A 27,907-nucleotide genomic window follows, 5' to 3' on the forward strand; every position below is an offset into this window, starting at 1 on the left:
GCCAGGCGCCCCAAGAGATGTATTTTTATCTTTCCCTTTGTCAGCATGGTTTTAGAAAGAAGGGAACCGAGGGGCCAGAGGCATCCATTTCTCTCAAAGAGGAAACAATGTTTCTCTTCCCCTCCACCGAGGAGTCAGGTCAGACTCCAGCCAAGAATTCCTCAAAATGCCTGGTAGAGTGTAGGCATTCAGTATCTGTGAAGCTTATGAATGAAAAAGACATGACTCGGTGTAAAATTGGTATATTCCACGGGGGCAACATGTTGGCATCGAGAGAGTGTGGAAGGTCAGGGCCAACACTGTTTATTCCCCCCACTCATTGTCTTACTACCCCTGGCCTAAAAAGTTGAAATGATAAGAACACAATGATTTGGGCCCAAACTCGCGTTTATATGTGGAGGTGGAAAAGAGTCATAATCATCAGGAGGGGAAACTGAGGCAGACCACAGGAGGAGAAATCCAGAAGGTCATCGGGCCCAGGACTCTTTCTGGAGGCTCAGAAATACCAGGATTCCAGGAGGTCTCACAGCATAAAAGGGGCCTGACTACATTAGCTGGTAGTAGCCAGGATGGGGGGGGAGGGGGGGGTGATCAGGCAGCTGCTGAGAATGCATTTATATCCTAAGAGTCAGCATCCTTGGGCAGGCCAGGAGTGGGCAGGAGGGCCCCTACATCGTCCCCACGGAGAGAGATCCAAGGGGCTGAGGAAAGAGGAAGAGGGGAGGTCATCAGAAGCTCGGAAATCCTCTGGGCTCCTGACTGCCCCTCCCCCACGTGTGTGTATGTGTCCCTCTGTCTGTCTTTCCCAGCCTGTCTTATTCCACAGGTTTCTGTCCCGCTCTGAGTCTCCGTTTCCTCCCTCCAGTCCCCACCTCTCTGAGTCTCTGTTCCTTTCTGTCTACATCTGTTCCCACCCCACCCACCCCACCCCCCCGCCCCCCGCCCAGGACTGCGTCACCCTCTCTTCTGGGGTTTCTGTCCCTGTCTCTGAGGCTCTTCCCTCTTCCTGCTCCACACCTGGCAGCCCCTTTCTCATCCTCCTCCATAGCAGAGCTCCGCCTGCAGCCGCCGCCGTGAGCAGTAAGAGGCCAATGACGATTCCAACCACTGGCATCGAGGATTTGGCTGGTGATTCTGCAGCCAGAGAATGATGTGAGATGCTGAAGGGGCCCTCCAGCCCATCTGCATCAGGCCAGGGGGACTGGGCGGTCTCAGTGCCCCCTCCCCAACCTCAGAGATCCCAGCATCAAGTCCTGGGGGAACGGGTGTGGGGTGTGGGCGGAGGGAAAGCCGGCCAGCTGATGTCCTAGGTCTGTGCAGAACGCCCCCCGTGTTGCCTACAAGAACCGGCCGTAGCGAGAGGGGTCTCCGGCACCCTGGCCAAGGGGACCTGTAGCAGCAGGGCGTGTGTCAGAGAGGCAAAACAAGCACAGGGCAGTAGAAGGTCAGGTTCGTAGAGGACTGGCAGTCGCTGAGCCATAAATGGTCAGCCTCAGTGACGACCGGCAGCAGCAGACAGCAAATGACCAGTCTAGCAGCAGCAGGAGGGAGGGTGGTTCGGCTTCCGGAGGCCCGTCCACACTGGTTAATGAGGGGCAGGACTCGTGAGTTCCACCCAGCAGCAGCAGCAGCAGCAGCAGGCCGGAAGGCAGACAGGCTCGGGGAGGGCAAGCGAGACAGGACAGAAGGCCGCCAGGCTTTGGAGGAACTGGCAGCAGCGGGGCACAAGGCAGTCAGACTCGAGGACGCCGGGCGGCAGCGTGGTGGAAGCCGGTCACCCTCGGGAAGGACCGCGACAGCAGGGGGAGCAGAGGCCACCAGGAGGCGGCAGGCAGCGTCATCGCGCGGCGGGACAGCTCACCCAGCTCCACAGTGAGGGGCTGCGGCAGCCCCGCGTGCTGCACCAGGCAGCGGTAGTGGTGCTCGTCGCCGCTTTTGACTGTCAGTGAAGACCAGGCGTGGAAGGAGCCGTCGCCGTTGGGGCCGAAGTCACCCTCGCCGGAGCCGGCTGCCAGCCCGTTGCGGAGGAACCGCAGTTGGAGCTCCGGGGGGTAGAAGGAGAAGGCGCTGCAGGTGAGCACAGAAAAGCCGGGGCTGCCGGGGCGGGCCTTCAGGCGCATGGAGGGTGGCTCTGCAGACGAACAGGCAGACGGACCTAAGCCTCGAGCCCGGGAGCCCCTAGGGCCAGAGCTGGCGAGGGGCTGGACAGGGACATACCCGGGCCTCCATTCCTTCCAGGACGCCCAGCACGTCCCACCAGGTGCCCTGCCCTGAGCCTGCAGAATATGGTAGGTAAAGGGATCTTCCTGGGGGGGGACCAAGCTATCCACAGTGAAGGTATCCACCTCTCGTCCATGCCTTCCTACACTAGACGCGTACACGACAGGACATCAGTCATGTGCCAGACGCTCTTCTAGGCACTGCGGACACAGCAGTGAACGAGATAGACAAAAGCCCTGGTCTTCGCGGAACTCACGTTCTAAAGGAGGGGAGAGAGGCAAATATGTGTGTGCAAATAAACGAACAGGAAATAGGCTGTGAAAGTGTTGTGATGAGCGAAAAGAAGGCAGATCCTAAGGTCATTAAAAGAGATGAGAGGGGGGCGCCTGGGTGGCTCAGTTGGTTGAGTGTCCGACTTCGGCTCAGGTCGTGATCTCACGGTTCGTGAGTTCGAGCCCCGCATGGGGCTCTGTGCTGACAGCTTGGAGCCTGGAGCCTGCTTTGGCTTGTGTCTCCCTCTCTCTCTGCCCCTCCCCTGCGTGCTCTCTCTCCAAATAAATAAATAAACTTAAAAAAAATTTTTTTTAAGTTGTTAATACAATAAATGAACTGGACAAATTCGTAGGAAATACAACCTTCCAAAACTGACACGAGAAGAAATTAAAAAATTAAGTAGTCCTATAATGATTTCACAATTTTAATCCATAATTTAAACTTTTCAACAAATAAATTTCCAGGTCTACATGACATCATTGGTGGATTCTTCAAAACAACCAAGAAGCAGATCTACATCTAATTTTTTTTTAAGAGTATTTATTTATTTGGAGAGAGAGAGAGCAGGTGTGCAAGCAGGGGAGGGGCAGAAAGAGAGCAAGAGGGAGAGAGGGAGAATCCCAAGCAGGCTCCATGCTGTCAGGGCAGAGCCTGACATGGGCTTCGTCCCACCAACTGTGAGATCATGACCTGAGCTTAAATCAAGAGCTGGACACTTGACTGACTGAGCCACCCAGATGCCCTAGATCCACATCTAATCTAGGAAAAAGGCTCTACTGCAGTTCGGGGAGGTGGGGGGGGGGGGGCAGGGGGACAGGATGGTGGTGGTCTTGCAACAAATTATGCTGGGTCAACTGGAGATCCACCAGGGACAAATGAAACTTGATCCCTTGCCTCACACCATTACCTGCAATCAACTCAAGATGTATCATACAGCTATATATGAAAATTACTTATCAACCAAGCCTCCAGAAGACATAGAATACCTTCATAACTTTGGGAAAAGAAAGACTTCCTAAAGAGAACACACACAAGAGCTATAGATAAAAGATGGATGAGTTGACCTTCATAAAAATGAAGAAATTCTGTTCATCAAAAGGTTTCATCAAGAGAGTGAAAAGACTGGGGCGCCTGGGTGGCTCAGTTGGTTGAGCGTCTGACTTCAGCTCAGGTCATGATCTCACGGTTCGTGAGTTTGAGCCCCGCGTCGGGCTCTGTGCTGACCGCTCGGAGCCCGGAGCCTGCTTCGGATTCTGTGTCTCCCTCTCTCTCTGCCCCTCCCCCGCTCAGTGCTCTGTCTCTCTCTGTCTCAGAAATAATAAATAAACATTACAAAAAAAAAGAGAGAGAATGAAAAGACAAGCCGGACACCGGAAGACACTCTGTTTCCAACAGACCATCTGACAAATCCAAAGGACTCATACCCAGAATATATTAAGAACTCTAATAAGAAAAAAAGATAAAAATTCCAACTTAAAAATGGGCAAAACACTCAAACAGCCCCGCCCAAAGAGCAGACACCTGACTGGCCAGTAATGTGCAAAAGTATACTCAACATCACTAGTCACCACCTCATTTATCTGATTTATAGATATTTATCTGATATATAGAGATACAGATATAGATATATATATATTTTTAGTACGCTTCATACCCAGTGAGGAGCCCAACACAGGGCTTGAACTCATGACCCTGAGATCAAAAACCTGAGCTGAAATGAAGAGTTGGGACGCTCCACCGACCGAAGCACCCCAAATCTGATTTATCTGATTTTGCCAAATCATGTGTAAGATTCTCATTTACCCTGAGAAACATGAAAAACACACCACAATAAGATTCTGCCACACACCCGCCAGAATGGTTACAATTGAAGACAGACAATAGCAAATTCTGGCAAGTCTCTGAAGCTCCTGGAATTCTCATACATAGCTGAGGGGATTATAAAATTGGTTCAACCTCCTTGAGAAAATGTTTAGCACTACCTATTAAGCTAATCCGATGCCTACACTATAATGCAACCATTCCGTGCATGGGTATTCAGTCAAAAGAAATGTAACTACACTTTCGTATCAAAATACATATATAAGAGGGACGCCTGGGGGCGCCTGGGTGGCTCGGTCGGTTGAGCGGCCGACTTCGGCTCGGGTCATGATCTCACGGTCCGTGAGTTCGAGCCCCGCGTCAGGCTCTGTGCTGACCGCTCAGAGCCTGGAGCCTGTTTCAGATTCTGTGTCTCCCTCTCTCTCTGCCCCTCCCCTGTTCACGCTCTGTCTCTCCGTGTCTCAAAAATAAATAAACGTTAAAAAAATATATATATATTTTAAAAAATAATAATAAAAAAAAAGAGGGACGCCTGGGTAGCTCAATCGGTTGAGCATCTGACTCTTGATTGTGGCTCAGGTCATGATCCCAGGGTCGTGGCATGGAGCCCAGCATTGGGCACCACAGTGAGCGTAGAACCTGCTTGGGATTCTCTCTCTCTCCCTTTGCCCCCCCCCCCCAAATAAAGAAAAATAAAAAATAAAAAAAAAAAATTAAAGGCGCATCTGGGTGGCTCAGTCAGTTAAGCATCTGACTTCAGCTCAGGTCATGATCTTGAGGTTCTTGAGTTCAAGTCCCTCACTGGGCTCCACATTCACAATATGGAGCCTGCTTGGGATGCTCTCTCTCTCCCTCACTCTTGCCCCTCCCCTGCTCACACTGTCTCTGTCGCTCTCAAAATAAATAAGTAAACTTAAAAACATTCAGAAAGACATGTACAAGAATGCTCATTACAGCTTCATTCATCAACAGCCCCAAACTGAAAAGAAACCATTCATCGATGAACTGTGGTATGAACCACACAGTGAAATACTACTCAGCAATAAAAAGCCATCAGCTGCTGATACCCAGCAACAGCGAGGAGTCTCATGACACACACACTTGAGTGAAAAAAGCCAGACACAAACGAGCACATGCTCACAGTTCAAATCAGTTCAAAATCAGGCAATGCTATGGTGATAAAAATCAAGTCCGTTGTTACCCTTGGGAGGTATGGAATGGGAGAGGGCACAAAGAAGTGCTGGGGTGCTTCTGAGGTGCTGGGAATGTTCTAGATCTTGGTTCGCAGGTACATGGGCGTCCATAAAGCTTAATCGAGCCATGTACTTGAGGTACGTAAGCTACACCCCAATAAAAAAGAAAAAAAACACTATAGTGAAGTGTTGGACACTGTAGTGATTGAATGGACAAAACAATGGCATGGGGGGACAGTAATGGGGGTGGTATGGGGACACACTTTAACCAGGGTGATAGGGCCCTGCTGAAGGAGCTGAAGTCCAAAATCAAACCGAAAGCATGAGAAGGACCCAGTCATGGCAGGATCCCAAGGAGGAGAAGTGCAAGCAGAGGGCACAGCAGGTGCAAAGGGCCTGAGGAGGAAAAGAACCTGACATTTGGAGGAGGGGGAGAGAAGGCCGCCACGGTTGGGTGTTGTGAAATTACAATGGTGGAAAGCAGCCGGACCCAGCTACCTGCAGAGACTGTAGGCCGTGGAGTAGAGGTTGGATTTTCACGTAAGACGAGAGAAACGCTAATGGACATTTTTAAGCAATGGTGGGCTAGGAGCTCGTTTATGTTTTAAAAAAAAAATTTTTTTAACATTTATTTATTTTTGAGACAGAGACAGACAGAGCATGAACAGGGGAGGGTCAGAGAGAGAGAGAGACACAGAACCTGAAACAGGCTCCAGGCTCTGAGCTGTCGGCACAGAGCCCGACGCGGGGCTCGAACTCACGGACCGTGAGATCGTGACCTGAGCCGAAGTCGGCCGCTTAACCGACTGAGCCACCCAGGCGCCCCTTGTTTATGTTTTAAAACATCATGCCTCCGTCAGTTAAGCAACTGACTCTTGATTTCGGCTCAGGTCAAGATCTCACGGTTTGTGAGATCGAGCCCCAAGTTGGGCTCTGCACTGACTGCGTGGAGCCTGCTTGGGATTCTCTGTCTCCCTCTCTCTCTGCCCCTCCCCTGCACGTTCTCTTTCTCTCTCTCTCTCTCTCTGTCAATAAATAAATAAACAAACTTAAAAAAAAAAAAAGAAAAAGACATTCCTCTGACTGCTCAGGAGACGGTGTACACGGAGGGCCAGGATGGAAGCTGGGATTGCAATATGGGGACACTGACGACGAAAGAGCTCGAATTCCCGCCCTTGAGGATTCCCCAGACATGCGCAGAAGTACAGCTCAGAGTGTGTCTGTGCCCTAACGGGGGTCACACAAGGCATCGTTCGAGTCCAAAGGAAGCAAGTGAAAAGGCTCCTGGGCCACAGGAAAATCTCGCCGGCTGTGACACCAGAGGGACCCAAAGGGCAATGGCAGAGGTGGACCAGATGGAGAAAAGTGAAGCCAAGGAGGACGGAGGAGGCCTGGCCGAAGAGCCTGAGCTGTGGCCAGAGGTCTCTGAGGGCCAGCGGAGTGGGACAGGAGTGGGGAAGGAGTGTGCCATGTAGGGGAGGAGCTGCAATGGGGCGACCGGAGGCTAGGAGGCCAGGGAAGGGGCCGGGGGAGGAAGGGGAGGCCCGAGGTGAGGGTGTGGGGATGGAGAGCTCCGTGGGGGTCAGAGGCGCCCCCGGAGGGTGCTCACCCTTCCACTCCAGGTTTCCGCGGCCTCTCTCCAGATGCCCCAGCAGCCGCTGGGGGCAGGAGTTGAGCAGGAAGGTCCTCTCCTTGCTGACCGCACCCGCCTCCTGCATCCACCTCTTACTGATGGTCTCAGTCTCGGGCCATTCCCCACTCCAGGTGCCCAGCTTGGGGTCAAAATCCATGAAATCCTCGCCATTCAGAGCAAACTTGGCCACGGGCACCGAGGCATTGTCAGGGCCCAACTCACAGCCCAGCAGGCCCTGCAGGGTGTAGGGACCTGGGGTGCCCAAATACAGGTAAGTAGGACCCAGGAGCAGGGGCCCCAGCCCCTCCTCCCTCAGACCCGGGAGTCTAAGCCACCAGCCCCCTCCTCCCTCAGACCCGAGTCCAGACCCCCAGCCCCTCCTCCCTCAGACTGGGGAGTCCAGGCCCCCAGCCCCTCCTCCCTCAGACCCAAGAGTCCAGGCCCCCAGCCCCTCCTCCCTCAGACTGGGGAGTCCTGGCCCCCAGCGCCCTCCTCCCTCAGACCCGGGAGTCTGGGGCCCCAGCGCCCTCCTCCCTCAGACCCAGGAGTCCAGGCCCCCAGCCCCTCCTCCCTCAGACCCAAGAGTCCAGGCCCCCAGCCCCTCCTCCCTCAGACCCGGGAGTCTAAGCCACCAGCCCCCTCCTCCCTCAGACCCGAGTCCAGACCCCCAGCCCCTCCTCCCTCAGACTGGGGAGTCCAGGCCCGCAGCCCCTCCTCCCTCAGACTGGGGAGTCCTGGCCCCCAGCCCCTCCTCCCTCAGACTGGGGAGTCCTGGCCCCCAGCGCCCTCCTCCCTCAGACCCGGGAGTCTGGGGCCCCAGCGCCCTCCTCCCTCAGACCCAGGAGTCCAGGCCCCCAGCGCCCTCCTCCCTCAGACCCAGGAGTCCAGGCCCCCAGCCCCTCCTCCCACAGACCCAGGAGTCCTGGCTCCGGGCCCCCTCCGCCCTCAGACTCGGGGATCCTGGTCTTACCTCCTTCTCCCAAGGCTTTGAGAGCTTCAAGAAAGAGTTCCTGCTTGTTTCTCAGGTCCGTTGTCTCCTTCTCCCAATACCAGGACACCTGGTTTTCCCAGACCCAAGCCCCACACGGCTCGGCCTGGGCCCGCAGGTTATTGTAGCTCAGGTATTGCTGGGGTCCCAGCCAGCCTGATACCCAGAAGGCAGGAGTCCCGGGGGCAGGAGAGGACACAGCGGTGAGGTGGTACAGGAGGGAGAGATGGCTCTCTGCCGGAGAGAGACAGAGGTGAAGAGAGCGTTGGGGGGGATGGACCTAGACTGGGGGCAGGACGGATACCCTGAAAGAAAACAGACTCAACCCCAGAGAGGAGAGACAGACCAGAGAGCGGGGAGACAGAGGCGAGGAGGGCCGGACCCAGAAGAGGGGGGCGGTGGTGAAGACAGATTCGGAGAGAGGGAGACAGACTTGCTGGGGGACAAACTCAGAGTGGAGGACAGATCCAGACCGTGGAGGACAGCCTCAGAAAGAGGAGGATAGACTGGGGGAGGGGGACAGACCGGGGCGGGGAGCAGACCCAGAGGGAGGGCCCCGGTCCCGGCGGGGGGGGGGGGGGGGGGGGGCACAGTCAGAGCGAAGCGAACAGGTGGTTCTCAAACACAGCGACCGAGGGAGGAAGAAAAGTGATACGGTGACAAGTGGCGAGGGGGGTCGTGTCCCGCCCGGGGGAAACCTCAGACTGCTCTTCCTTCGCCCGCTTCCCTCCGACCCGGCAGCCGCGGCCCCTCACCTGCGCGCAGTGTCGGCAGGAGGAAGAGCAGGAACCCGAGCCCCCAGGGCTGAGGCCGGCGGACCCCCATCCTGAGCGGGAGACCTGGGGCGGGAGGGGGCGCGTGACTGCTCCGGACCCCCGCCCCGCCCCGTCCTCCCCCAGCTCCCGAGGGGCTCGGCCACCACGCGCGCCCGCGCCTGTGGGCCCCGGGGCTCCGCGACCGAGCCTGGCCACCGCGCCCTCCTCCTCGGTGAACTTTCACCCTTAATTTGATCCGTTTGGGTTAATTAATTACAGAGCCTGGATAGGCTGAGAGTCCTGTCTCAGAGCTCGGCCCCGCCTCTTCCTCCTCCCCCAGAGCCTGGAGTCCAAACCCCAGCCCCTCCTCCTCAGACTCGGGAATCCCGGCCCCCGGCCCCTCCTCCCTCAGACCCGGGAGTCCAAACCCCAGCCCCCTCCTCCCTCAGACTCGGAATCCCGGCCCCCAGGCCCTCCTCCCTCAGACCCGAGAGTCCGGGCCCCCAGCCCCTCCTCCCTCAGACCCGAGAGTCCGGGCCCCCAGCCCCTCCTCCCTCAGACCCGAGAGTCCGGGCCCCCAGTCCCTCCTCCCTCAGACCCGGGAGTCCTGACCCCCAACCCCTCCTCCCTCAGACCCGAGAGTCCGGGCCCCCACCCCCTCCTCCCTCAGACCCGGGAGTCCAGGCCACCAGCCCCCTCCTCCCTCAGACCCGGGAGTCCAACCCCAGCCCCTCCTCCTCAGACCCGGGCGTCCTTACCCCCAGCCCCTTCCTTTCTGAGACCCAGGGGTCCGCGTCCCAGCCCTTCCTTCCCCAGAACCAGGAGTCCCGGCCCCCAGGCCTTCCTCCCTCGGACTGGGGAGTCCAGGGTCCCCAGCCCCTCCTCCCTCAGACCCGGGAGTCCTCACCCCCAGCCCCCTCCTGAGACCCAGGGGTCCCAGCCCTTCCTTCCCCAGCACCAGGAGTCCCGGCCCGCCAGCCCTTCCTCCCTCGGACCCGGGAGTCCAGGGCCCCGACCCCTCCTCCCTCAGACCCGGGAGCCCCTGCCCTAAGGCCCCCTCCTCCCTCAGACTTAGGAATCCCAGCTCCAGCCCCTCCTCTCTCGGACCCGGGAGTCCAGGGCCCCAGACCGCTCCGCCCTCAGACCCGGCAGTCCCGACCCCCGCCGGTCCTCCCCTGGGCCTGGGCCCCAGCCCTGCTCACGGCAACGAAGTTCCCTTCCCGCCTGCAGCCTTAGCTGGCTCCCGTGACTGGAGACCCCAGTTCCTCTCTCACATCCTGTCCGGAGACTGCTCCCTGACTTCAGGAATATCCAACCCCGCCCCTCAGCTGCCGGGCACACCCCAGGCCCTGGGCCCAGCCTCTGAGTATTTCTCTCTGCCTCTCTCTTGAAACTTTTTTGTTGTTCCCCCCACCCCCCCGCCCCTCTGGGGTCCCTTTCTCTGTCTCTCCCTGTCTTCTTATTTTGAGGTGTCAGCCACCCAGCAGATTCATGACAAAGTTGACGAGCAACACTGTCAGAGTTGCTCCAAACTCTGGAGGTTTCAGTGGGTCCCCTTCTTCCCCTTCTTACCTCCTTGTACAACACCGCCGCTCCCCTCCCCCCCCACCCCCCCCACCTGACTAGCTCTTGCTACAGTGAAAGTTCTCTAAACACTTCTATATTTCCTCCTTGGAACCCGTCGGCGATGTGTCCCCTTAAAGTGGCCCTCCGCTTCTTTCGTATCTTCTGATGGGGCCTCAATAACACAGTCCCAATATACATCGCTGTGGTGCTGAGAGGCCCCCTCCAGTCCCCTGCCCCAGCCCACACTGCCGCTACAATTATACATTGGAATGTCCTCCGCTGTACTGGAATGTTGTGCAGCCTCGGTATGTGTATATGCATACATAGAGAGAGGCTTATTTTAAGGAATTGGCTCATGTGATTGTGCTGGCTTAGCAAGTCTAAAATTTGAGAGGGGTGGCTGGCAGGCTGGGGACTCTGGAAAGAGCTGCAGTTCAAGTCCCAAAGCAGCAGGCTGGAGAGCCGATCTTGCAGATGGAATCCAAAGACAGTCAGCTGGCAGAGATCCCTCTGGCTTGCGAGGGGCGGGGGTCAGTTTTCCAGCTGATTGGATGTAACCCACCCACATTCTGGAGGCAACTCCGCCGTACTCAAAGCCCACTGATTTCAGTGTAAATGTCACCCCAAAACACCCTCACGGAAACATCCAGAGTAATGTCTGACCCAACATCTGGGGCCTGGGGCCCAGCCAAGTGGACACACGAAGTTAACCCGTACACATGGTACATCTGTGTTCAACTTCGCGAGGAAACTGTGTCCGTTTTCCTTTCTCTCCCTGGTCCTGCTAGAAAATCCACTAAAATCCACCCTGAGGGGCTTCCTATGATGCTACTGAAGGATCCTGGTTGCAGGTCCCACGAGAATCCTATTATAGCACCCTTGGTTCTTTCCTAAAATACCCTGAAAAACCCGCCATGCCCAGCTAGCCCCTCTGTGTCCCTAGGGACCTGGCTATGTATCCAGGGGAACATTCCAGCAGTTCCCAGGGCTCTCATTTTAAAGGCCTTGGGACCATGGGGCACCAGGATGGCTCAGTCTGTTCAGTGTCTGACTCTTGATTTCGGCTCAGGTCATGATCTCATGGTTGGTGAGTTTGAGCCCCATGACGGGCTCTGTGCTGACAGCGCGGGGCCTGCTTGGGATTCTCTCTCTCCCTCTCTCTTTCTCTGCCCCTCCCCCACCCCCCTGCGTGCTCTCACTTGCTCTCTCTCAAGCTTACACACACACACACACACACACACACACACACACACAGAATAAAGGCCTTGGGACCAAAAATAAGCAAATTAAATAATAAAATAAAGGCCTCAGGACCATCATGTGATGTTCCTTGGACCCTGATATAAAATGGCCAATGTCTTGGGACAGTGCCCCCCAGGACCTGCTTCACATTTCCTTGGGGCTTGAAAACCTTCGGCCTGGGGTCCTGCTGGTGCCCTACTTTAACACACGCTGGAACTCATGTAAAGGCTCCCTGAGCCCTAACATGATGTCCCTGTAGTCTTACTCTGAGGCCTACTGGGCCATTAAGATGGTCTCGACATCCCATGGCCGTGCCCAGCACCCTGCCACACCGCCACTGGAACCACACAGCCCTGCTACAATAACTCGCTTTAATGCCGTGTCCCTGGCGTCCTGCCGGACCACTGCCAGAGGCCCCTACTTTGCCCCCGGGGTTTCTGATATCTCAGCTCCCCACCCCCATGCTCCCTGGGTCCCCTGATAAAATCCTGAGGCCCAGCAACAACGTCTTCAACAGCCTCTGGCTAATCTCTCCCAGAGTCGGCCACCACCACCCCACCCCCCACCCCAGGGATCCAGCTAAACCAGTCCTGAGCCCTCACCTTGCTGTCATCCACTCCATGAACGCCACAAAGTGCTGTCCGCCCCCGGCCCCTTCTCTCTGCTGCCGGGCCTGTTCTAAGTCCTTCCGTTTCTGTTGTAAGGCTGAGCAGGGCTCCCCGACATCCACTCCTGGATTCTCTCTGTTATTATCTCTCACCAGGCCCTGTCCTATCCAGAACCTCCCCAGAAAGACTGAGATACAGAAATATAGAAAGATGATAGATAGACAGACAGACCCACCAGCAAGAAACGTCCCGCGTTTCCCAGGGACTTCTGTCAAGTCCTTCCCCCACCCCTCCCCCACCCCAACTAGGTGGTGACTCCCCAACCTGGGGAGGGAACCGCCCTCGAGGGACCCGAGATGCCACTCAGAAGGGGCCCTGGGGTCCTGTTACATGGCTGTGTGTCTCCCTTTTAAGTCCCTGGGTCCTACTTTAATGGTTAAAACATCCTTCTAGAGGGGCGCCTGGGTGGCTCGGTCAGTTGAGCGTCCGACTCCGGCTCAGGTCATGATCTCACGGTCCGTGAGTTCGAGCCCCGCGTCGGGTTCTGTGCTGACAGCTCAGAGCCCGGAGTCTGCTTCAGATTCTGTGTCTCCCTCTCTCTCTGACCCTCCCCCGTTCATGCTCTGTCTCTCTCTGTCTCAAAAATAAATAAACATTAAAAATAATAATAAAAATAAATAAATAAATAAATAAATAAATAAATAAATAAATAAATAAATAAAACATCCCTCTAGAGGGGCTCCTGGGTGACTCAGTCCGTGGAGGAGTGGACTTTGGTTCAGGTCATGATCTCGTGGCTCGTGAGTTTGAGCCCCGCATGGGGCTTCCTGGTGTCAGTGCAAAACCCGCTCGGGATCCAATGTCCCCTGTCTCTGTCTCTGCCCCTCCCTCGCTCACTCTCTCTCAAAAATAAATATTAAAAAATTTTTAAAAAATCCTCCTAGAATTCTCTATTGTTTAGGACCCTAAATAATGCCATTAGAGCCCTGGTGACAAGCCCTTGGGCTCCCGCCGCCATGCTCCTGGGGCTCTCCTGCCCTGTCCCTGGGGACTTCCACAATGCCCACACCTTGCTCATCTGCCCTTTAGCTCCTGCTAAATGTCCTATTGATTGTCCCCGTGACACTTCCCAGGGCCCTACTCTAATATTCACTGGGTCCTGTCACAAAAAAGCCGTGGTTCCTGTTCAAATGTCCCTGTGTCCTGCATATTCTCCCCCTGAGCACTCAAAAGGTCCCCTGTGAGTCTTCCCTCATAGGACCATGAGGGTCACCAAAATGGCCTCAAGGTGTCCCCTCTACTTAGGGTCCTTCTAGGACTCTATTAGAATGCCTCATGGGGTGCCCAGGTGGCTCTGTCGCTTGAGCGTCCAACTTCAGCTCAGGTCATGATCTCGTGGTTCGTGAGTTCGAGCCCCGCCTCGGGCTCTGTGCTGACAGCTCGGAGCCTGGAGCCTGCTTCGGATTCTGGGTCTCCCTCCCCTACTCATGCTCTGTCTCTCTCTCTCAAAAATAAATAAACATTAAAAAAATTTTTTAATAAACATTTAAAAAAAGAAGACTCCCTCCATAAAGAGGAAGGAAGGAAGGAAGGAAGGAAGGAAGGAAGGAAGGAAGGAAGGAAGAAAGGAAGAAAGGAAAAAGAATGCCTCATATCTCTACCATTAAGTCTTTAGAGTCCTGCTAAAGCATTCCAAGGGCCTGCTAGTCTGTGTCCCCCAGAACCATCAAAGTGCCCTATGGGCTCTGAGAAAATCCCTGCAGTCTTTCCCCCATGTGTCCCAGCATCCTGCTTCAGTCACCATCCTCAATGGCCCTAGTTCATTGCATTTATTTCCTGCTGCCGCTGTAATTAATAACTCCAAACTCGGTGGCTTAAAACGACACAAAATTTTGATCTTCCACTTCTGGAGGTCAGACGTCTAAAGTGGTCCACGGGACTGGTTCTTTGTTGAGGCTCTGGGAGGGAGAATCCGTTTTCGGGCCTTTTCCAGCTTCTACAAGCTGCCAGCCTTCCCCAGCTCATGGTCCCTTCCTCCAGTTTCAAAGCCAACAATACAGCCATCTTCTCTCCTTTCTGTTACTCTGTGCCTGTCCGTCCATCCACACATCTCTCTGACTCTGATCTCCCCCCTCCCTCTTTTAACAAACTTTTTTATGAATTATTTTTAAGTTTTTTTTTTTTAAGTTTATTTATTTATTTTGAGAGACCGAAAGAGTGTGTGCGAGTAGGGGAGGAGCAGAGAGAGAGGGAGAGAGAGAGAATCCCCAACAGGCTCCACACTGTCGGCGCAGAGCCTGACTCAGGGCTCGAACCCATGAACTGTGAGATCATGACCTGAGCTGAAACCAAGAGTTGGATGCTTAACTGACTGAGCCACCCAGGTGCCCCACGTTTTTTTGTTTTTGTTTGTTTGTTTTTCTTTTTTTAAAAAGTAATCTCTACACCCAACATGGGGCTTGAACTCATGACCTGGAGAACAAGAGTCACATGCTTTTCCGACTTGAGCTAGCCAAACACCCCCTCCTTTTTCTTAAAAAATTAATTGTTATTAAACATGAGAACTAGGGGCGCCTGGGTGGCTCAGTCGGTTAAGCGTCCGACTTCAGCTCAGGTCACGATCTCACGGTCCGTGAGTTCGAGCCCCGCGTCGGGCTCTGGGCTGACAGCTCAGAGCCTGGAGCCTGCTTCCAATTCTGTGTCTCCCTCTCTCTCTGCCCCTCCTCCGTTCATGCTCTGTCTCTCTCGGTCTCAAAAATAAATAAACGTTAAAAACAAAAACAAAAACAAAAACATGAGAACTAATGCTTGTCTCTGCCTGTTTGAGAAACAAACCCGTGACATTGATGTTATTAGTTTCACATTCTACCCAACTGAACTAACCAGCCCCCCAGCCCCCACCAGACCCCTCTTATAAGTAAGTACTCTCCTGATTACATTGGTTCCCCTGGATAATCCCAGGTCATTTCCTCATCTCAAAATCCCAAATTTAGGGGCGCCCGGGTGGCTCAGCTGGTTAAGTAGCCAACTTCAGCTCGGGTCATGATCTCATGGTCCGTGAGTTCGAGCCCCGCATCGGGCTCTGTGCTGACAGCTCAGAGCCTGGAGCCTGCTTCGGATTCTGTGTCTCGCTCTCTCTCTGCCCCTCCCCTGCTCACGCTCTGTCTCTCTCTCGAAAATAAATAAAACATTAAAATTAAAAAAAAAAAATCCCAAATGTAATCATTTCTGCAAAGTCCCATTTATCCTACTGAGGTAACATAATCACAGGTTCTGTGGGATTAGGGCATAGACACCTTTGGGGGACCACTGTCCAGCCTAGCACAGTCACGAAGGATGCCCTTCCTTGCCCCTGCTAAAATATCCTCATTCTGAGCTCCTCCTCCCAGGTTTGGCAGTGAGGTCTCTCAGTTGGCCAGAACATTCCCCATAACGTCCCTGTTTCCTGTTACAACAAAGTCCTCAAGGTCACTTGGTACCCACTGGGAGTCGCTTCTAGGTGTCCCGGGGTCTTGCTGTGTCTTCAGGGGCCATTTACAGCACCTGCTGGCTGTCCCTTCTCATAGTCCCAGGTTCTTGCTCTAATGATCCTGCCTCTATGCCCTCTAGAACCCCTGGGGCCCACTATAAAGAATAGAGTCCCCAGGGGCCCACTATAAAGAATAGAAAGTCCAAGGCAGGACCAGTTACTTAATTTGCGGGGCCCGGGGGCAAATGAAAATGAGGGGCCCCTTGTTCCAAAGTCAAAGACAGCTCAAGCAGAGCATTGAACCCAGTGTGGGTCCCTTCTGAACGATTGCTTCAATCGCGTGGGGAGCTCATCCAGGAGACCTCCTTGGCCCTGGGGACTGTGTCTGCCCCTGCACCGTGGTGCCCCCTACTGACCCCAAGGGACAATCACACATGAGTTCAAAACCAAATGCTGCCTGTTCCAGGTTGGCCTCTCTGAGCCTCCGTTTCTTTATCTATAAAATGGGAACAAGTGTGCCAGCCTCAGAGAGGCTTCAGCGAATCAAGAGTTTCGCATGGGGCACATGGTAGGGCATATGTTCCTAACACTTGTTCCCCCTTTTTGGTTTAAAAATTTTTTTTAAATTTATTTTGAGAGAGAGAGCGAGAGAGAGAGAGCAAGCAGGGGAGGGGCAGAGAGAGGGAGAGAGAGAATCCCAGGCAGGCTCTGGGCTGTCAGCGTAGAGCCCAATGGGGGGGGCTCTAGCTCACGAACTGTGATATCATGAGCTGAGCCGAAACCAAGAGTCAGACGCTTAACCGAGCCACCCGGGTGCCCCACTTGTTCCCCTTAATGTACCCCGCCACCCCACTCCCAGTTGCTGTTAAGGTCCCAGGGATCTCAGACACCAGGCTCAGGATTTGTCTTGCCCACTCTTGCATTCCCAGGGGCCAGCACCGTAAATCTATGTAGAATGAATGGTGGCAGTAACGAATGACCCGGGGCTGATTTGGTCCCTAAGACGTCTGGAATGGCTTTGGTGTCCTGTTAGAATGTTCGAGCAGAAGCTATGCTGTAGGCCTCTGTTATAATATATCATAGAGCTGGGACCTACCAGTATGTTAGATCCCAGGATTTTCCCATGATGGGCTCGGGGCTGTGCTGAAATATGGCAGCGGGGACCGGTCAAACACACCGGGAAGCCACTACAATTCGGTTTCCCTGGACTCCACGCACAGACCTCCGGACCAGTTAAACGAATTCACGAATAACCACCGCTACACAAAGAACGCTCACGGGCTGGCTAGGATATATCCCAGGTGTACTGCAACCATTAACAGGGCCTAGTACAGGACCCCTGAGGTCCTGCTGTTAGAGAATACAAGGGGCTGCAACAGAGTAGCTACCATAGAATATTCCTTGGGGCGCCTGGGTGGCTCAGTCGGTTAAGCGTCCGACTTCGGCTCAGGTCATGATCTCACGGTCTGTGAGTTCGAGCCCCGCGTCGGGCTCTGTGCTGACCGCTCAGATCCCAGAGCCTGCTTCGGATTCTGTGTCTCCCTCTCTCTCTGACCCTCCCCCGTTCTTTCTCTCTCTCTGTCTCAAAAATAAACATTAAAAAAAAAAAAAAAAAAAGACTATTCCAGTGGCCTGCTGCGAGAGTTGCATGGCTATGATACATTGTGATACCGCCAAAAGGTGCCCTGTTTTCCTGTAACAGGCCCGATGCCTGCTGTCATCATAAGCCTAGTACCCTGCTATGAAACTGTGCCTGCAGCTAATTTCTCTGAGAAATGGCTATGCCGTGGGGACCTCCTGCTAAATGCATGCAACAGAGTATTCTAGAAGCATGCTAAAATAGATTCAGGGTCCCATGCCAGCCCTGCTATCATGGGCCTTGGTATCATGGATGCAGGTTGCACAACCATATACTTGATACCTCTGGGGCCCCCTGTCAAAGACTCTTGTCCTTGGACCTTCCTGGAGGGACCCAGGGCCTGCCACCCTAAGATAGCCTGGGGGCCCCTCTCAAATAGGCTCAGGGCTCTGGAATAATTACTTCCGTCACAAGTATGACTTATTAGAATTACTTCTACTCCATTAACACACGTGAGCATGTTTCCTCCTCCAATAGGGGAGAGAGGCAAGAACCCATTTTACAGATTAGCAAGCTGAGGCTCTGTGGTTGCCGGGAAGGGCGAGGTGGATCACCTGCTAACGCGTGGCAGGGCAAGAAATCAGAACAGAGCCTGCGGTCATAATGCTGCCACTTGGAGGCATGTGCTCATGGTCACTTCTTCCGGTTACTCCAGGCCTTGTGACCTTTGAGATTTAAATCCTATAGGATTTAAATCCTTGCGGGATTTAACTTTAATTCGGTTCCTCGACTAGACGTGAATGGAGCGCTTACAGCCTGTCCAGGCGCCGGGGATGCAGAGATCCTTGCCCTCGAGAGTTCACATTCCAGCGGCTACTAGGTAAACAAACATGCAATATCGCACAGGATTTGTACAATAAACATACAAACATGCAAGAAATGGGCCTTATCGGTCTCTGTAGGACAGTGAAGCAGGGAAGGGTGGCTGGGAGGGGACCAGAGGTTTTGCCAGAAGGGACGAGGCTGGTGAGCCTGAGGGCCTATGGTGGAAACCTGAGCTGAGAGCTTCCAGACCCAGGGCACAGTCAATGCAAACGTCCAGGGGAGTGAGCAGGTCTGGCGGAGTGAGGAGGAGGGACAGCGATGGGCACAGGGCAGAGCAGAAGCCCTGAGGCTGTGATGGACTTAGGAGCTGTCTCTGCTTGTCACCCGATTCTAAAAAGGGTAGACGCCGTGGTGACCTCTCTTTGGACACAAGTAGTGCGGATCCAGGGCCTCTCTCCTTGGTCTTTGCCACCTGACCCACCAGGCCCGGCAGCGCTGTCCTTGAACGCACACCAGGCAAGCGCCCCACCTGCAACGATGGCCTCACACGGCGGGGTGCCAAGGAGACACCCCAACGACCGCTGGGAGGGACATGGGAGCGAGGTTGCTGTTGTAAACACGGCAGCCCCACCCCAAACGGAAACACCTGTGGGGGGGGGGGCGGCCTCCGGGAGCAACCTCACCACCCTTTCTGGGTCCCGCCCCCCCCCCCCCCCCCCCCCCCCCCCGCCTCCCCCTCTCCGCAGGGTCTCTGTCCTCCAGCGTGGGGTGGGGCGGGCTCGCAGGCTGAAACTCCGGGGCGGTGCCCCCCTCTGACCTGTCCCTGCCCCTTCCTGCCCTCTTTGATGCGGCCCCACTTCCTCTGGCAGGAACCCCCGCCCTTACTGGGTCTGGGTAAAAAGGAGCCGCTGAGCCGGTCCGGAGAGGCGGCGTCCCTGGAGGCGGCAGCTCCTCTCTGCTCACGGCCCTGTCTCCCAACCCTTGTACCAGTGCTGTGGCTCAGTCCCTGGTACAGGTATGGGGGGCAGGGACGTGTGGACCCCAGCAGCACCGGGCCCCAAGGGGTGAAGCCAGGAGGTGACTCCAGCATCTTCCTCTTCTGTGCCTCCATCCCTGCCTATGATTCGGGTGAGGGTCTCTCCAGATTTGGGAAGTCAATGCCGTCTGCCCCTGCCCCTCCTGCCTCGCTACCCTTAGTTCTATCATCCCTAACTTTGTGTGTTCAAGGTCCGTCTTTTTCTGAAATCTGTCACTACCTGTGGTCTCCGTCCTTGTTCAGAGTTCAGCTGACCCCTGTCCTTATCTCTGCAACTGATGACTCAAGGTCCCTCTCCCTTTTCCCAGTTTTTCTCGATCACAATGCCTTCCACTGCTACCCTCAACCTTTTTCCCTTCCCCGTTTTCCCGATACTCAAGGTCACTGTCTGGCTAGATCTCTTTTCCTGCAATTTTTTTGGTCTTTCCTCGCATTTGCCTGACCCTGTCCCCATTTCTCCCCAACTCCAATTTCTCTCCTTCCCCAAGGCCACCCCAACACGGTCTCACTCCCAGGGGCTCCCTAAGCCATCTCTGAGCGGCCTGCAATTAGGGGCTGCAGAGGTGGGTTCCAGCCTGGCTCCAGCTTGGCCTCACTATACCACATGCCTTCAAAGCCAATTTCCTTGGATTTTCAGGCAAAGGAAGTCTCTAGAACCTTAGGCCTGGAGCTCGGCTACTCACTGAGGGGAGAAACTGCCCCCCTCAGATGAGTTTGCTCATCTGCAAAAGGGGCCTGGTGCTGGCCCAGGAGGGGGCAGTGGGGTGGTGGCGGGGGGGGGGGGGGGGTGGCTGCCAGGCTTCCCTGGGCCACTCCTTCACCCGGGAGACAAGAAATCCCAGGTTGAAGTCAAGACCCCTGCAGTTCAGAAAGAGGCAGCACAGAACTCTGCAAGCCCACCGACCTCCCCCCACCCCACCCAGACCCAAGGGTGGCTGCTTCTTCCTCCCCCCTCCCAAGGAGGCCAGAAAGGGCCCAGACCGGAGTTGAGAACCCAGGGGCCTACGCCCTCACTCACTTCCTCCCCAGAGACTGAGGGGTGAGGGGGGACACGCCCCGACCAGGTAGGAGACTTTACTTACTCCGACACCAAGAGGTGACATGGACCAAAAGGAGGCCCAGAGAGGGAACAACATCTTAACACAGGTTCATATCTTCACCCAGAGAGACGAGAACAGACAGGAAGGATTTGGCTCCCAGTCCCACCCATACATAAGGGGGTCCAGAGGATGAACGAGAACCCCGTGTTCGCATCAACCCCAATTCCCAGGGACAATCCCTCTGGTAAAGGCGCAGATACCCGGAGCCAGGCCCATGATTGGGAAAATAACTTTATTTTCTTCGGGGGTGTGGACAGACATCTAGTCTCAGAACTTCTGGAATTGCTTTTTGGTGCCAGCGGCCTTTGTGACTTTGAGCACGTTGAAGCGCACAGTCTTGCTCAAGGGCCGGCACTCGCCCACTGTGACAATGTCGCCGATCTGGACATCCCTGTGGAGGTGGGCAGGGGCTGTGTCACACGCTGGGCTGCCCCACTCAGGCCATTAGAGGCCAAGGCCTGTCCGCGTGAGCTCCACCAAACCTCATCCCAGTTCCAGCTTCCAATCCCACCTGCCCCCAGTCACTGTTTACGGAACAGAGCGTGCAAGACACTGAACTCAAAGCCGTGCAGAGGACACTCCAGCCCTTCCAAGGAGCCTCTCAGGGCAGAAAATCGCCATCAACCCTCTCCACCTGACACACACAGGGGGTTCCTGAGGACATCTGCTGGCTTCCAGCGGTCTCCTCATACCGTCTCCTATAGTTTCCTGCCCACACGGCAGCCGGAGCGCCCTGTGAGCCCGGGCCAAGTCCCAGGGCCACTCAGACTCGGGTGCAGACCACCCCCGCCTCTCCACCTGGGAATCCGAGGGCCCGCCATGTTCACCTGAAGCAGGGGGACAGGTGCACGGACATGTTCTTGTGGCGTTTCTCAAAGCGGTTGTACTTTCGGATATAATGGAGGTAGTCCCGGCGGATGACAATGGTCCTCTGCATCTTCATCTTGGTCACCACACCTGGGGGGAGGGGACAGATGGTAGGTCAGCCCCCCTGGGAGGGAAGGGGAGCCTTGGGCCGCCCAGAACACGCTGAGAATTGGGATCCCAAACCCTGCTTCTGACATCAGCTGTGCCAAGTGGCTTTCTCAGCAGTGCCCGTGGTGGGCATCTGAAGACCATCGTGAGAAGACATCACCTGCCAGCGCCCCCCTCACCCAGGAATCCAAGCGTCCCCCAAATGCAGAAGTCCTCACCCAAGCCCCCAGAAGTCCTCACTCACCAGACAGAATCCGCCCTCGGATGGAGACGTTACCAGTAAAGGGGCATTTCTTGTCAATATAGGTGCCCTCAATGGCCTGAACAAGGGAGAGAAAGGAGTGAGCCTGGCACATGTAGTTCCTGAACAAAATAGGGGGTGTGGCCTTAGGTACACAAACTACAATTCCCAACGGCCCCGGGGAACTGCCACTCCGTGTGTACCCACGTGGGAGGACACTGGGGTCTCCTTCCTTCTGAGTCTCTCCAACCCCCTACCTCCTTGGGCGTCTTGAAGCCCAAACCGATGTTTTTGTAGTATCGCGGGAGTTTCTCCTTGCCAGTTTCTCCAAGCAGGACCCTCTTCTTATTTTGAAAGATGGTTGGCTGCTTTTGGTAGGCACGCTCAGTCTACGTGGATGAGGAACAAGCTGGTAAGCTCTCGGAGCCAGCAACCTGGCCTGGAAAACCTCCCCAGAAACCCCCAAATCCCACCCTCTCCAGCCTTTACTCCCTAAACGTCAACCTCCAAAACCTGGATAATGACCATCTACAACAGTCACACCAAGAGTTGAGTTCAGACCCAACTCTGAACCGGAGTTACCTCCGTATTTATGCTCCAAAACACTTCCCATCACCCGAATTCATTCCTTAAAACTCAGACAGAAACGGTAATTCCTCTAACAACTTGTACACCTTTTGGCAAAGATTCTCCCAGACACAAGGGCGCCCACTCAGGATTCTCTCCTACGATATACACGACTTCAGAAATAAATACCAAAACGATGGGCTTCCTGGATTAACCCAATGGCCCAAGGCCTCCAGAAATACCTCTCATAAGGCTTGAGCCTCTCCTAAACCCCACGTGGGGGAGACCCTAGTATTTACGCGGCGCTAATTAGATTAATTCACAGACACGCGCCCTCTGCCCGAATTAACGTCTGGAAAATCGAGGCCGCCCTGCATTAACCCCCAAACAGGGGCGCGGGTCCTTCTCTCCAGGACGCGCCCCTGACGCCGGGACTGGACCCCGCCACCTCCGCGGCGGCCCGGAGCCCGCACCTGAATGTCCGCCATCTTCCCGGCCGCCTGGAAAAAGGAAAGCCGCGGCGGCGTCCGGGTTTCCTTATCGACCGCACAGGGGCTAGAGAGGAAGTGACGAAAGGGGGCGGGAGCACGGTTTGGGGCGGTGCCTCGGACGCGACGGTGATTGACAGGAGGCCCAAACACAGCCCGCGATTCGGAGACTGCAGGGACGCCCACAAGATGAAGGGCCGAGGGTCGGGAAGCGGCGGACACTGTCTCGCGAAAGTCAGGCCGCGATTGCGCTGGGCGCCCTAGTTCACGTTGGGAAGGCAAGGCCAGCCTTGAGCCTGCCTACATTATCGCGAGAGTTACAGGGAGGCGGTCAGCGTTCGGCGGGGCTAAAATCACGTGGGATTTGAGGACCGCGTGGCTTCGTTTCTGCAGAATTCAAACGCGATGCGGTGGCGGCCATCTTTTTGCGGGGCACGCGGCTGGAGGGTCTTAGGAGCTTGGGTAAAGGCACCGCCGTCTTTGTGAGGGGCGGGCGTTAACCAAGAGTGGTTTTTTTGTTTGTTCAAATTTAATGAACGTTGTTGTTTCGTTCCCAGGCAATGGTTTCGCGAATAAAAACCCTTCTGCTGATGTACCAGCACTGTCTGTAACAGCACTGTTCAGAACTTTCTGCAATGATGAAAAGGTTCTGTATCTGCACCGCTCAGCACCTGGCCCCTGACACTTGAAATGCGTATGAGACTGAGGACCTGAATTTTTAACTTTGTTTAATGTTATTAGGTTTAAATTTAAATAGCTACTTGGAGCTAAGCCTATGGCATTGGGCAGTGCAGGTCTATAATTGGATACTTGTTATTTATTATTTTTTTCGAGAGTTTATTTTTAAGTAATCTCTAAACCCGCCCAAGGTGGGGCTCAAATTAACAACCTTGAGATCAAGAGTTCCATGTTCTACTGAACCAGCCAGAATCCCCCTTATTTGTTATTTTATATACATTCTTAGAACGCAAAGTCTTACGAAACAGGGTTTTTTTGTTTTTTGTTGTTGTTTTGTTTTTTTAGATTCAACTGACAAAGCATTGCTATCGGGAGAGTCCAAACCCTCCCTTGTCAATTTGTGTACTTATCCTGTAGCGTGGGGCACGGGTGCAGGACATTTGAAGGAGCTAATCCCTTGTGATCTGGCTCTTGTCTCCATTTTACGCTCTTAGAGCCGAATGCTCTTTTCCTCCTCTAATTTACATCTACATCTAATTTTTTAGAAGTTTATTTATCTTGAGAAAGAGAGCATACAAGCACTAGTGGGGGAGAAGCGGAGAAGGAATCCCAGGCAGGCTCTGAGCTGTCAGCACGGAGTCCCATGAGGGGCTCCATCTCACAAACCTTGAGATGATGACCTGAGCCCAAATCAAGAATCAACCTACTGAGCCCCCGGGCGCCCCTGAAGGCAGGAATCTTTATCTGCTTTGTTCTCCAGAGCATCTGGCAGCTGTCTTATACTGGGTGCCTAATTTATACTTGTGGACTAAATCACCAATGAATGAATGGAGGATTGGGGGATGTGTCAAAATGTCCACCATTACAGGCAGCCGTATAAATCACGCCATAGCGCCACCTTGGAATATTCTGCAAGCACTTAATAAACGTGAGGTAGATCAATCGATCCAGAGATGAAAAGATTGCCAGCTATGTTTTGTTTCTAAGTTTGCAATTAGTTCTGAATAGGTATTTCATGTGCGTGGTACAACATTCAGAAAGAACAAAAAGCGAGAGGTGCCTGGGTGGCTCAGTTGGTTAAGCCTCTGACGCTTGATCTTGGCTCAGGTCACCATCTCCTCATTTGTGAGTTTGAGCCCATCGGGCTCTCTGTTGTCAGTGCAGTTCCTGCTTCTGACCCTGTCTCCCTCTGCCCCTCCCACACCCTCTCTCTGTCTCTTTAAAAAACAACAAAACCCACAAAACTGCAAAAATGAATGGCTCTCTCTCCTACTCGTCTCCCCAGACACCCACACCCAGTTTTCCTCTCTAGAAGCAACTGTTGTCATCCTGCTATCAGCTTGCAATGTGTCTTCCAGACTATTTTACCTTCAGGTGAATTTATACACGGACAAAGCAAACTGCAGAGCAAAAGGCATAGTATGACCCACAAAGTCAATAACAAATATGTATTGACAATCTATGGGATGACTGCCTTTTTTACAGCTGGGTACTGTGATATAATTGTGGATTATATATATTTGTGGGTATCACAGACTGCCTTGTTCAGTAATGTAGCCAAGAGTTACATATGGTTATTTACATGTAATCTGAGTGACTGGGGAGGGGGGGGGGTGGGGGGTGCAGCTCAGTGCGAGAGCCAGTGCTTCCAGGTCCTGGGTTCCTGGGTTCCTGGGTTCGAGCCCTGGCAAGTCCAACCACTGGCTCTTCATTCTTTTTTTAATTTTTTTTTTAATGTTTATTTATTTGGGAGAGAGTCAGTCAGAGTGTGAGCGGGGGAGGGGCAGAGAGAGAGGGAGACATAGAATCCAAAGCGGGCTCCAGGCTCTGAGCTGTCAGCACTCGAACTCACACATTACGAGATCATGACCCCAGCCAGAGTCAGAGGCTTAACCAACTGACTGGCTTTTCATTCTTTTTTTAATTTTTTATTATTTCTTTAATATTTACTTATTTTTGACAGAGAGAGACAGAACATGAGTGGGGGAGGGGCAGAGAGAGAGGGAGACACAGAATTTGAAACAGTCTCCAGGCTCTGAGCTGTCAATACAGAGCCTGACACGGGGCTCGAACTCACAGACAGCGAATTTGTGACCTGAGCTGAAGTCGGACACTCAGCCAACTGAGCCACCCAGGCGCCCTTGGCTCTTCATTCTTTAAGAGATACAGATTAGATTTAAATTGAATAGAATTTAAAACTCAGTTCCTCAGCCGCCCTATTCATATGTCAAGTATCCAGAAGCCACATGTGGCTTGCATATTAGAGAAGATTCATAACATTTTTATGAACACAGAAAAGTTTGTTGGACGGCCCTGCTGTAGAGAAATATATGTGTGTGTATATATATATATACATACCTGCACACATATGTGCATATATGTATAAGTATAAATAATAGTCTTATAGTCTTTAAGTTGTTTAATAACTTCAGAGATGTAAACGCTACAAACTTACAAAAACCAATTAAAAAACTTAATTACTTAAATTTCTTTTGCACTTAATAGCTTTGTGAGTTCTGAAACATTTTATTGTTGTGGTCATCCGTACACCCAAGGCGGGGCTCGAACTCACAATCCCAACATCAAGAGTTGCACGCTCCACTGACTGAGCCAGCCAAGCTGTCAGGGCAGAGCTGGATGCGGGGCTGGGGCCCACGAGCTGTGAGATCACGACCTGAGCCAAAGTTGGGCGCTTAACCAACTGAGCCACTCAGGTGCCACTGAGTGAAACTTTTTTTTTAAAGTTTATTTATTTTGAGGGAGGCAGAGAGAGAGGGAGAGAGAACCCGTGGTGGAAGGGCAGAGAGAGAGGGGGACAGAGGATCTGAAGCAGGCTCCACACTGATAGCAGAGAGCCCGATGCGGGGCTCGAACTCATGAACTGTGAGATCATGACCTGAGCCGAAGTAGGACGCTCAATGGACTGAGCCACCCAGGAGCCCCCATATGAAACATTTTTAAATGTAGTTGTTTCAGTCCCTTTGACGGTAGCATTAGAAGGGAGGGACTTTTCATTTTTCTGTTTTAAAACCTTCTATATTCCACCCCACCCCCCTGCAACTGACCTCATAGTAGGTTTATTTTTTTACACTTGATCTTAGCCAAAAGGCCGAGAAGCGATTAGGTTTATTTTTTTAAAGAAAAAAGTAATTTCTGGAGTGTTTGAATAACTTGATAAGGATTTATTATATTTAGTTAAAAAAAAAAAAAAAAAAAAAGCAGGCCTCAGAGTTGTTATCTGCAATGTGTGGTAAACTATGTACAAAAGTGACTTAGAAAAAAGCCTGGAAGGAAATGCACGATGCTGGCCCTGGTGGTTTGCATCTCCAGGTGGTGAGATTAAGTGTGATTTCCTCTGGTTTTTAAAATGCTCAGTATTTTGCAATTTGCTCAGAATAACTGGTGAGATTTTGATGATAAGGGAAAAGGGAAAAAAAATACTGCTTCACCGTGAAGGGGGTGGGGGCAGTTTGGAGATATTTAGCTGCACAGCTTTTAATGACCACAACCCACAGTAGGAAGTACATTCTGCACTGTGACCAAACACCTGTTTCTCTCTCCTCCTCTTCCCTTCCTTCCTCTTGCTTTCTTTTTTTCTGAGTTTATGTATTTAAGTAATCTCTCTACCCAACGTGGGGCTCAAACTCACAGCCCTGAGATCAAGAGCCGCATGCTCTGCGATTGAGCCAGCCAGGCCTCCCCTTCCTCATGCGTTCTAACTTGACTTTCTCTTTTCCTTCCTGCAACTCACTGATTTTTTTTCTGTTTCTATTTCTATATTCATTTTAAGTGTGGTTGGACCACTACACTTGATTTTCAGACCTGCAGTGTCAAAGAGCCTTGATGTCCAATAACCAACTTCAGCCAACCCTAGTTATTACCACTTGAGCGAATATTTCCTGCCCCTGCCGGGTTTCAGGCGTGCTTACCAATGTTTCACAGCGGAAATGCAAGGTCTTCTCCTTGACCTGGAGAAGATCACGTTCTCCAGGGTGCACCCCAATGCCTAGCAAAATAAGACCCTCCCTTGTACCCTGCACATGGCCCAGGATGGGAAAGGTTGCTATTACCTGGCGGAGATGGGCCAGGCGTGCCCACGCGCTGCTTGGGGGGAGCCTTGGTGGTGAGCGTTTGGGCGAGTTGCAAGATCGAGCTCTGAAAATGTTTCTGCTGCTGACCCGGGTGTTGGAGTCTCCGTAATTGCCCTCCAGGAAGGATTAGGGGATATCCAGAAAGTCTATTTTCAAATGGTAAATGATGTCCAGCAGCTTCTCATGTGTTCATTGACCATTTGTAGATCTTTTTGGGTGACATAGTTCTCCAAATTCTTGCTCAAATTTACTTGGTTGTTTCTTTTTTTTCCTTTCTTTATACACACACACACACACACACACACACACACACCTGGGATACAAGTTCTTCAAAAGAGATGATTTGCAAACATTTCCTCCCAGTCTGTGGCTTTTTTTTTTTTTTACAGATGAAAAAAAAAATTTTTTTTAACGTTTGTATTTATTTTTGAGAGAGAGAGCGTGAGTAGGGGAAGGGCAGAGAGAGAGGGAGGCACAGAATCCAAAGCAGGCTCCAGGCTGTCAGCACAGAGCCCTACGTGGGGCTCGCACTCACGAACCTCGAGATCATCTGCACCAA

At 53.2% G+C, this 27,907-nt stretch overlaps 2 protein-coding genes and 1 non-coding gene across 6 annotated transcripts; all 3 read right to left on the reverse strand.

The window, feature by feature from the left end:
- Positions 1-369: 369 nt before the first annotated feature.
- Positions 370-10,474, reverse strand: FCGRT (Fc fragment of IgG receptor and transporter). 4 transcript variants are annotated; one of them, XM_042970049.1, is made up of 7 exons: positions 10,456-10,474; positions 8,884-8,967; positions 8,111-8,362; positions 7,117-7,392; positions 1,862-2,131; positions 1,018-1,134; positions 370-701 (listed from the first exon to the last, which is right to left on the reverse strand). In XM_042970049.1, the coding sequence occupies exons 2-7, from the start codon at positions 8,951-8,953 to the stop codon at positions 622-624; spliced, it is 1,065 nt and encodes a 354-aa protein (XP_042825983.1). In that variant the 5' UTR covers positions 8,954-8,967; positions 10,456-10,474; the 3' UTR covers positions 370-621. The 4 variants fall into 4 exon arrangements, with proteins under 4 accessions (XP_042825983.1, XP_042825980.1, XP_042825982.1 ...); XM_042970046.1 differs by lacking the exon at positions 10,456-10,474 and adding an exon at positions 10,086-10,182; XM_042970048.1 differs by lacking the exon at positions 10,456-10,474 and adding an exon at positions 10,029-10,047.
- A 10,047-nt stretch (positions 10,475-20,521) lies between these two features.
- Positions 20,522-22,671, reverse strand: RPS11 (ribosomal protein S11). Its single transcript, XM_007074169.2, has 5 exons — positions 22,565-22,671; positions 21,782-21,913; positions 21,528-21,603; positions 21,136-21,265; positions 20,522-20,699 (listed from the first exon to the last, which is right to left on the reverse strand). The coding sequence occupies exons 1-5, from the start codon at positions 22,577-22,579 to the stop codon at positions 20,576-20,578; spliced, it is 477 nt and encodes a 158-aa protein (XP_007074231.1). The 5' UTR covers positions 22,580-22,671; the 3' UTR covers positions 20,522-20,575.
- LOC122234403 lies at positions 21,363-21,448 on the reverse strand. Its single transcript, XR_006212198.1, has one exon. It is a non-coding gene; the product is annotated as a small nucleolar RNA SNORD35 (small nucleolar RNA).
- Positions 22,672-27,907: the final 5,236 nt, after the last annotated feature.

Source organism: Panthera tigris, chromosome E2 (assembly GCF_018350195.1).
Source record: "Panthera tigris isolate Pti1 chromosome E2, P.tigris_Pti1_mat1.1, whole genome shotgun sequence".
NCBI classification, from domain to species: Eukaryota; Metazoa; Chordata; class Mammalia; order Carnivora; family Felidae; genus Panthera; species Panthera tigris.

Excerpts from the sequence above, each read along its gene's own strand:
- FCGRT (XM_042970049.1), bottom strand. The coding sequence starts at position 8,953 with ATGGGGGTCCGCCGGCCTCAGCCCTGGGGGCTCGGGTTCCTGCTCTTC. Across the intron at positions 2,132-7,116 it reads CGGAAACCTGGAGTGGAAGG|AGCCACCCTCCATGCGCCTG; the intron begins GTGAGCACCCTC and ends GTTCGTCTGCAG. Across the intron at positions 1,135-1,861 it reads GCCCCTCACTGTGGAGCTGG|AATCACCAGCCAAATCCTCG; the intron begins GTGAGCTGTCCC and ends CTCTGGCTGCAG.
- RPS11 (XM_007074169.2), bottom strand. Across the intron at positions 21,604-21,781 it reads GCTTCAAGACGCCCAAGGAG|GCCATTGAGGGCACCTATAT; the intron begins GTAGGGGGTTGG and ends TCCCTTGTTCAG. Across the intron at positions 21,266-21,527 it reads CCGAGGGCGGATTCTGTCTG|GTGTGGTGACCAAGATGAAG; the intron begins GTGAGTGAGGAC and ends CCCTCCCCCCAG.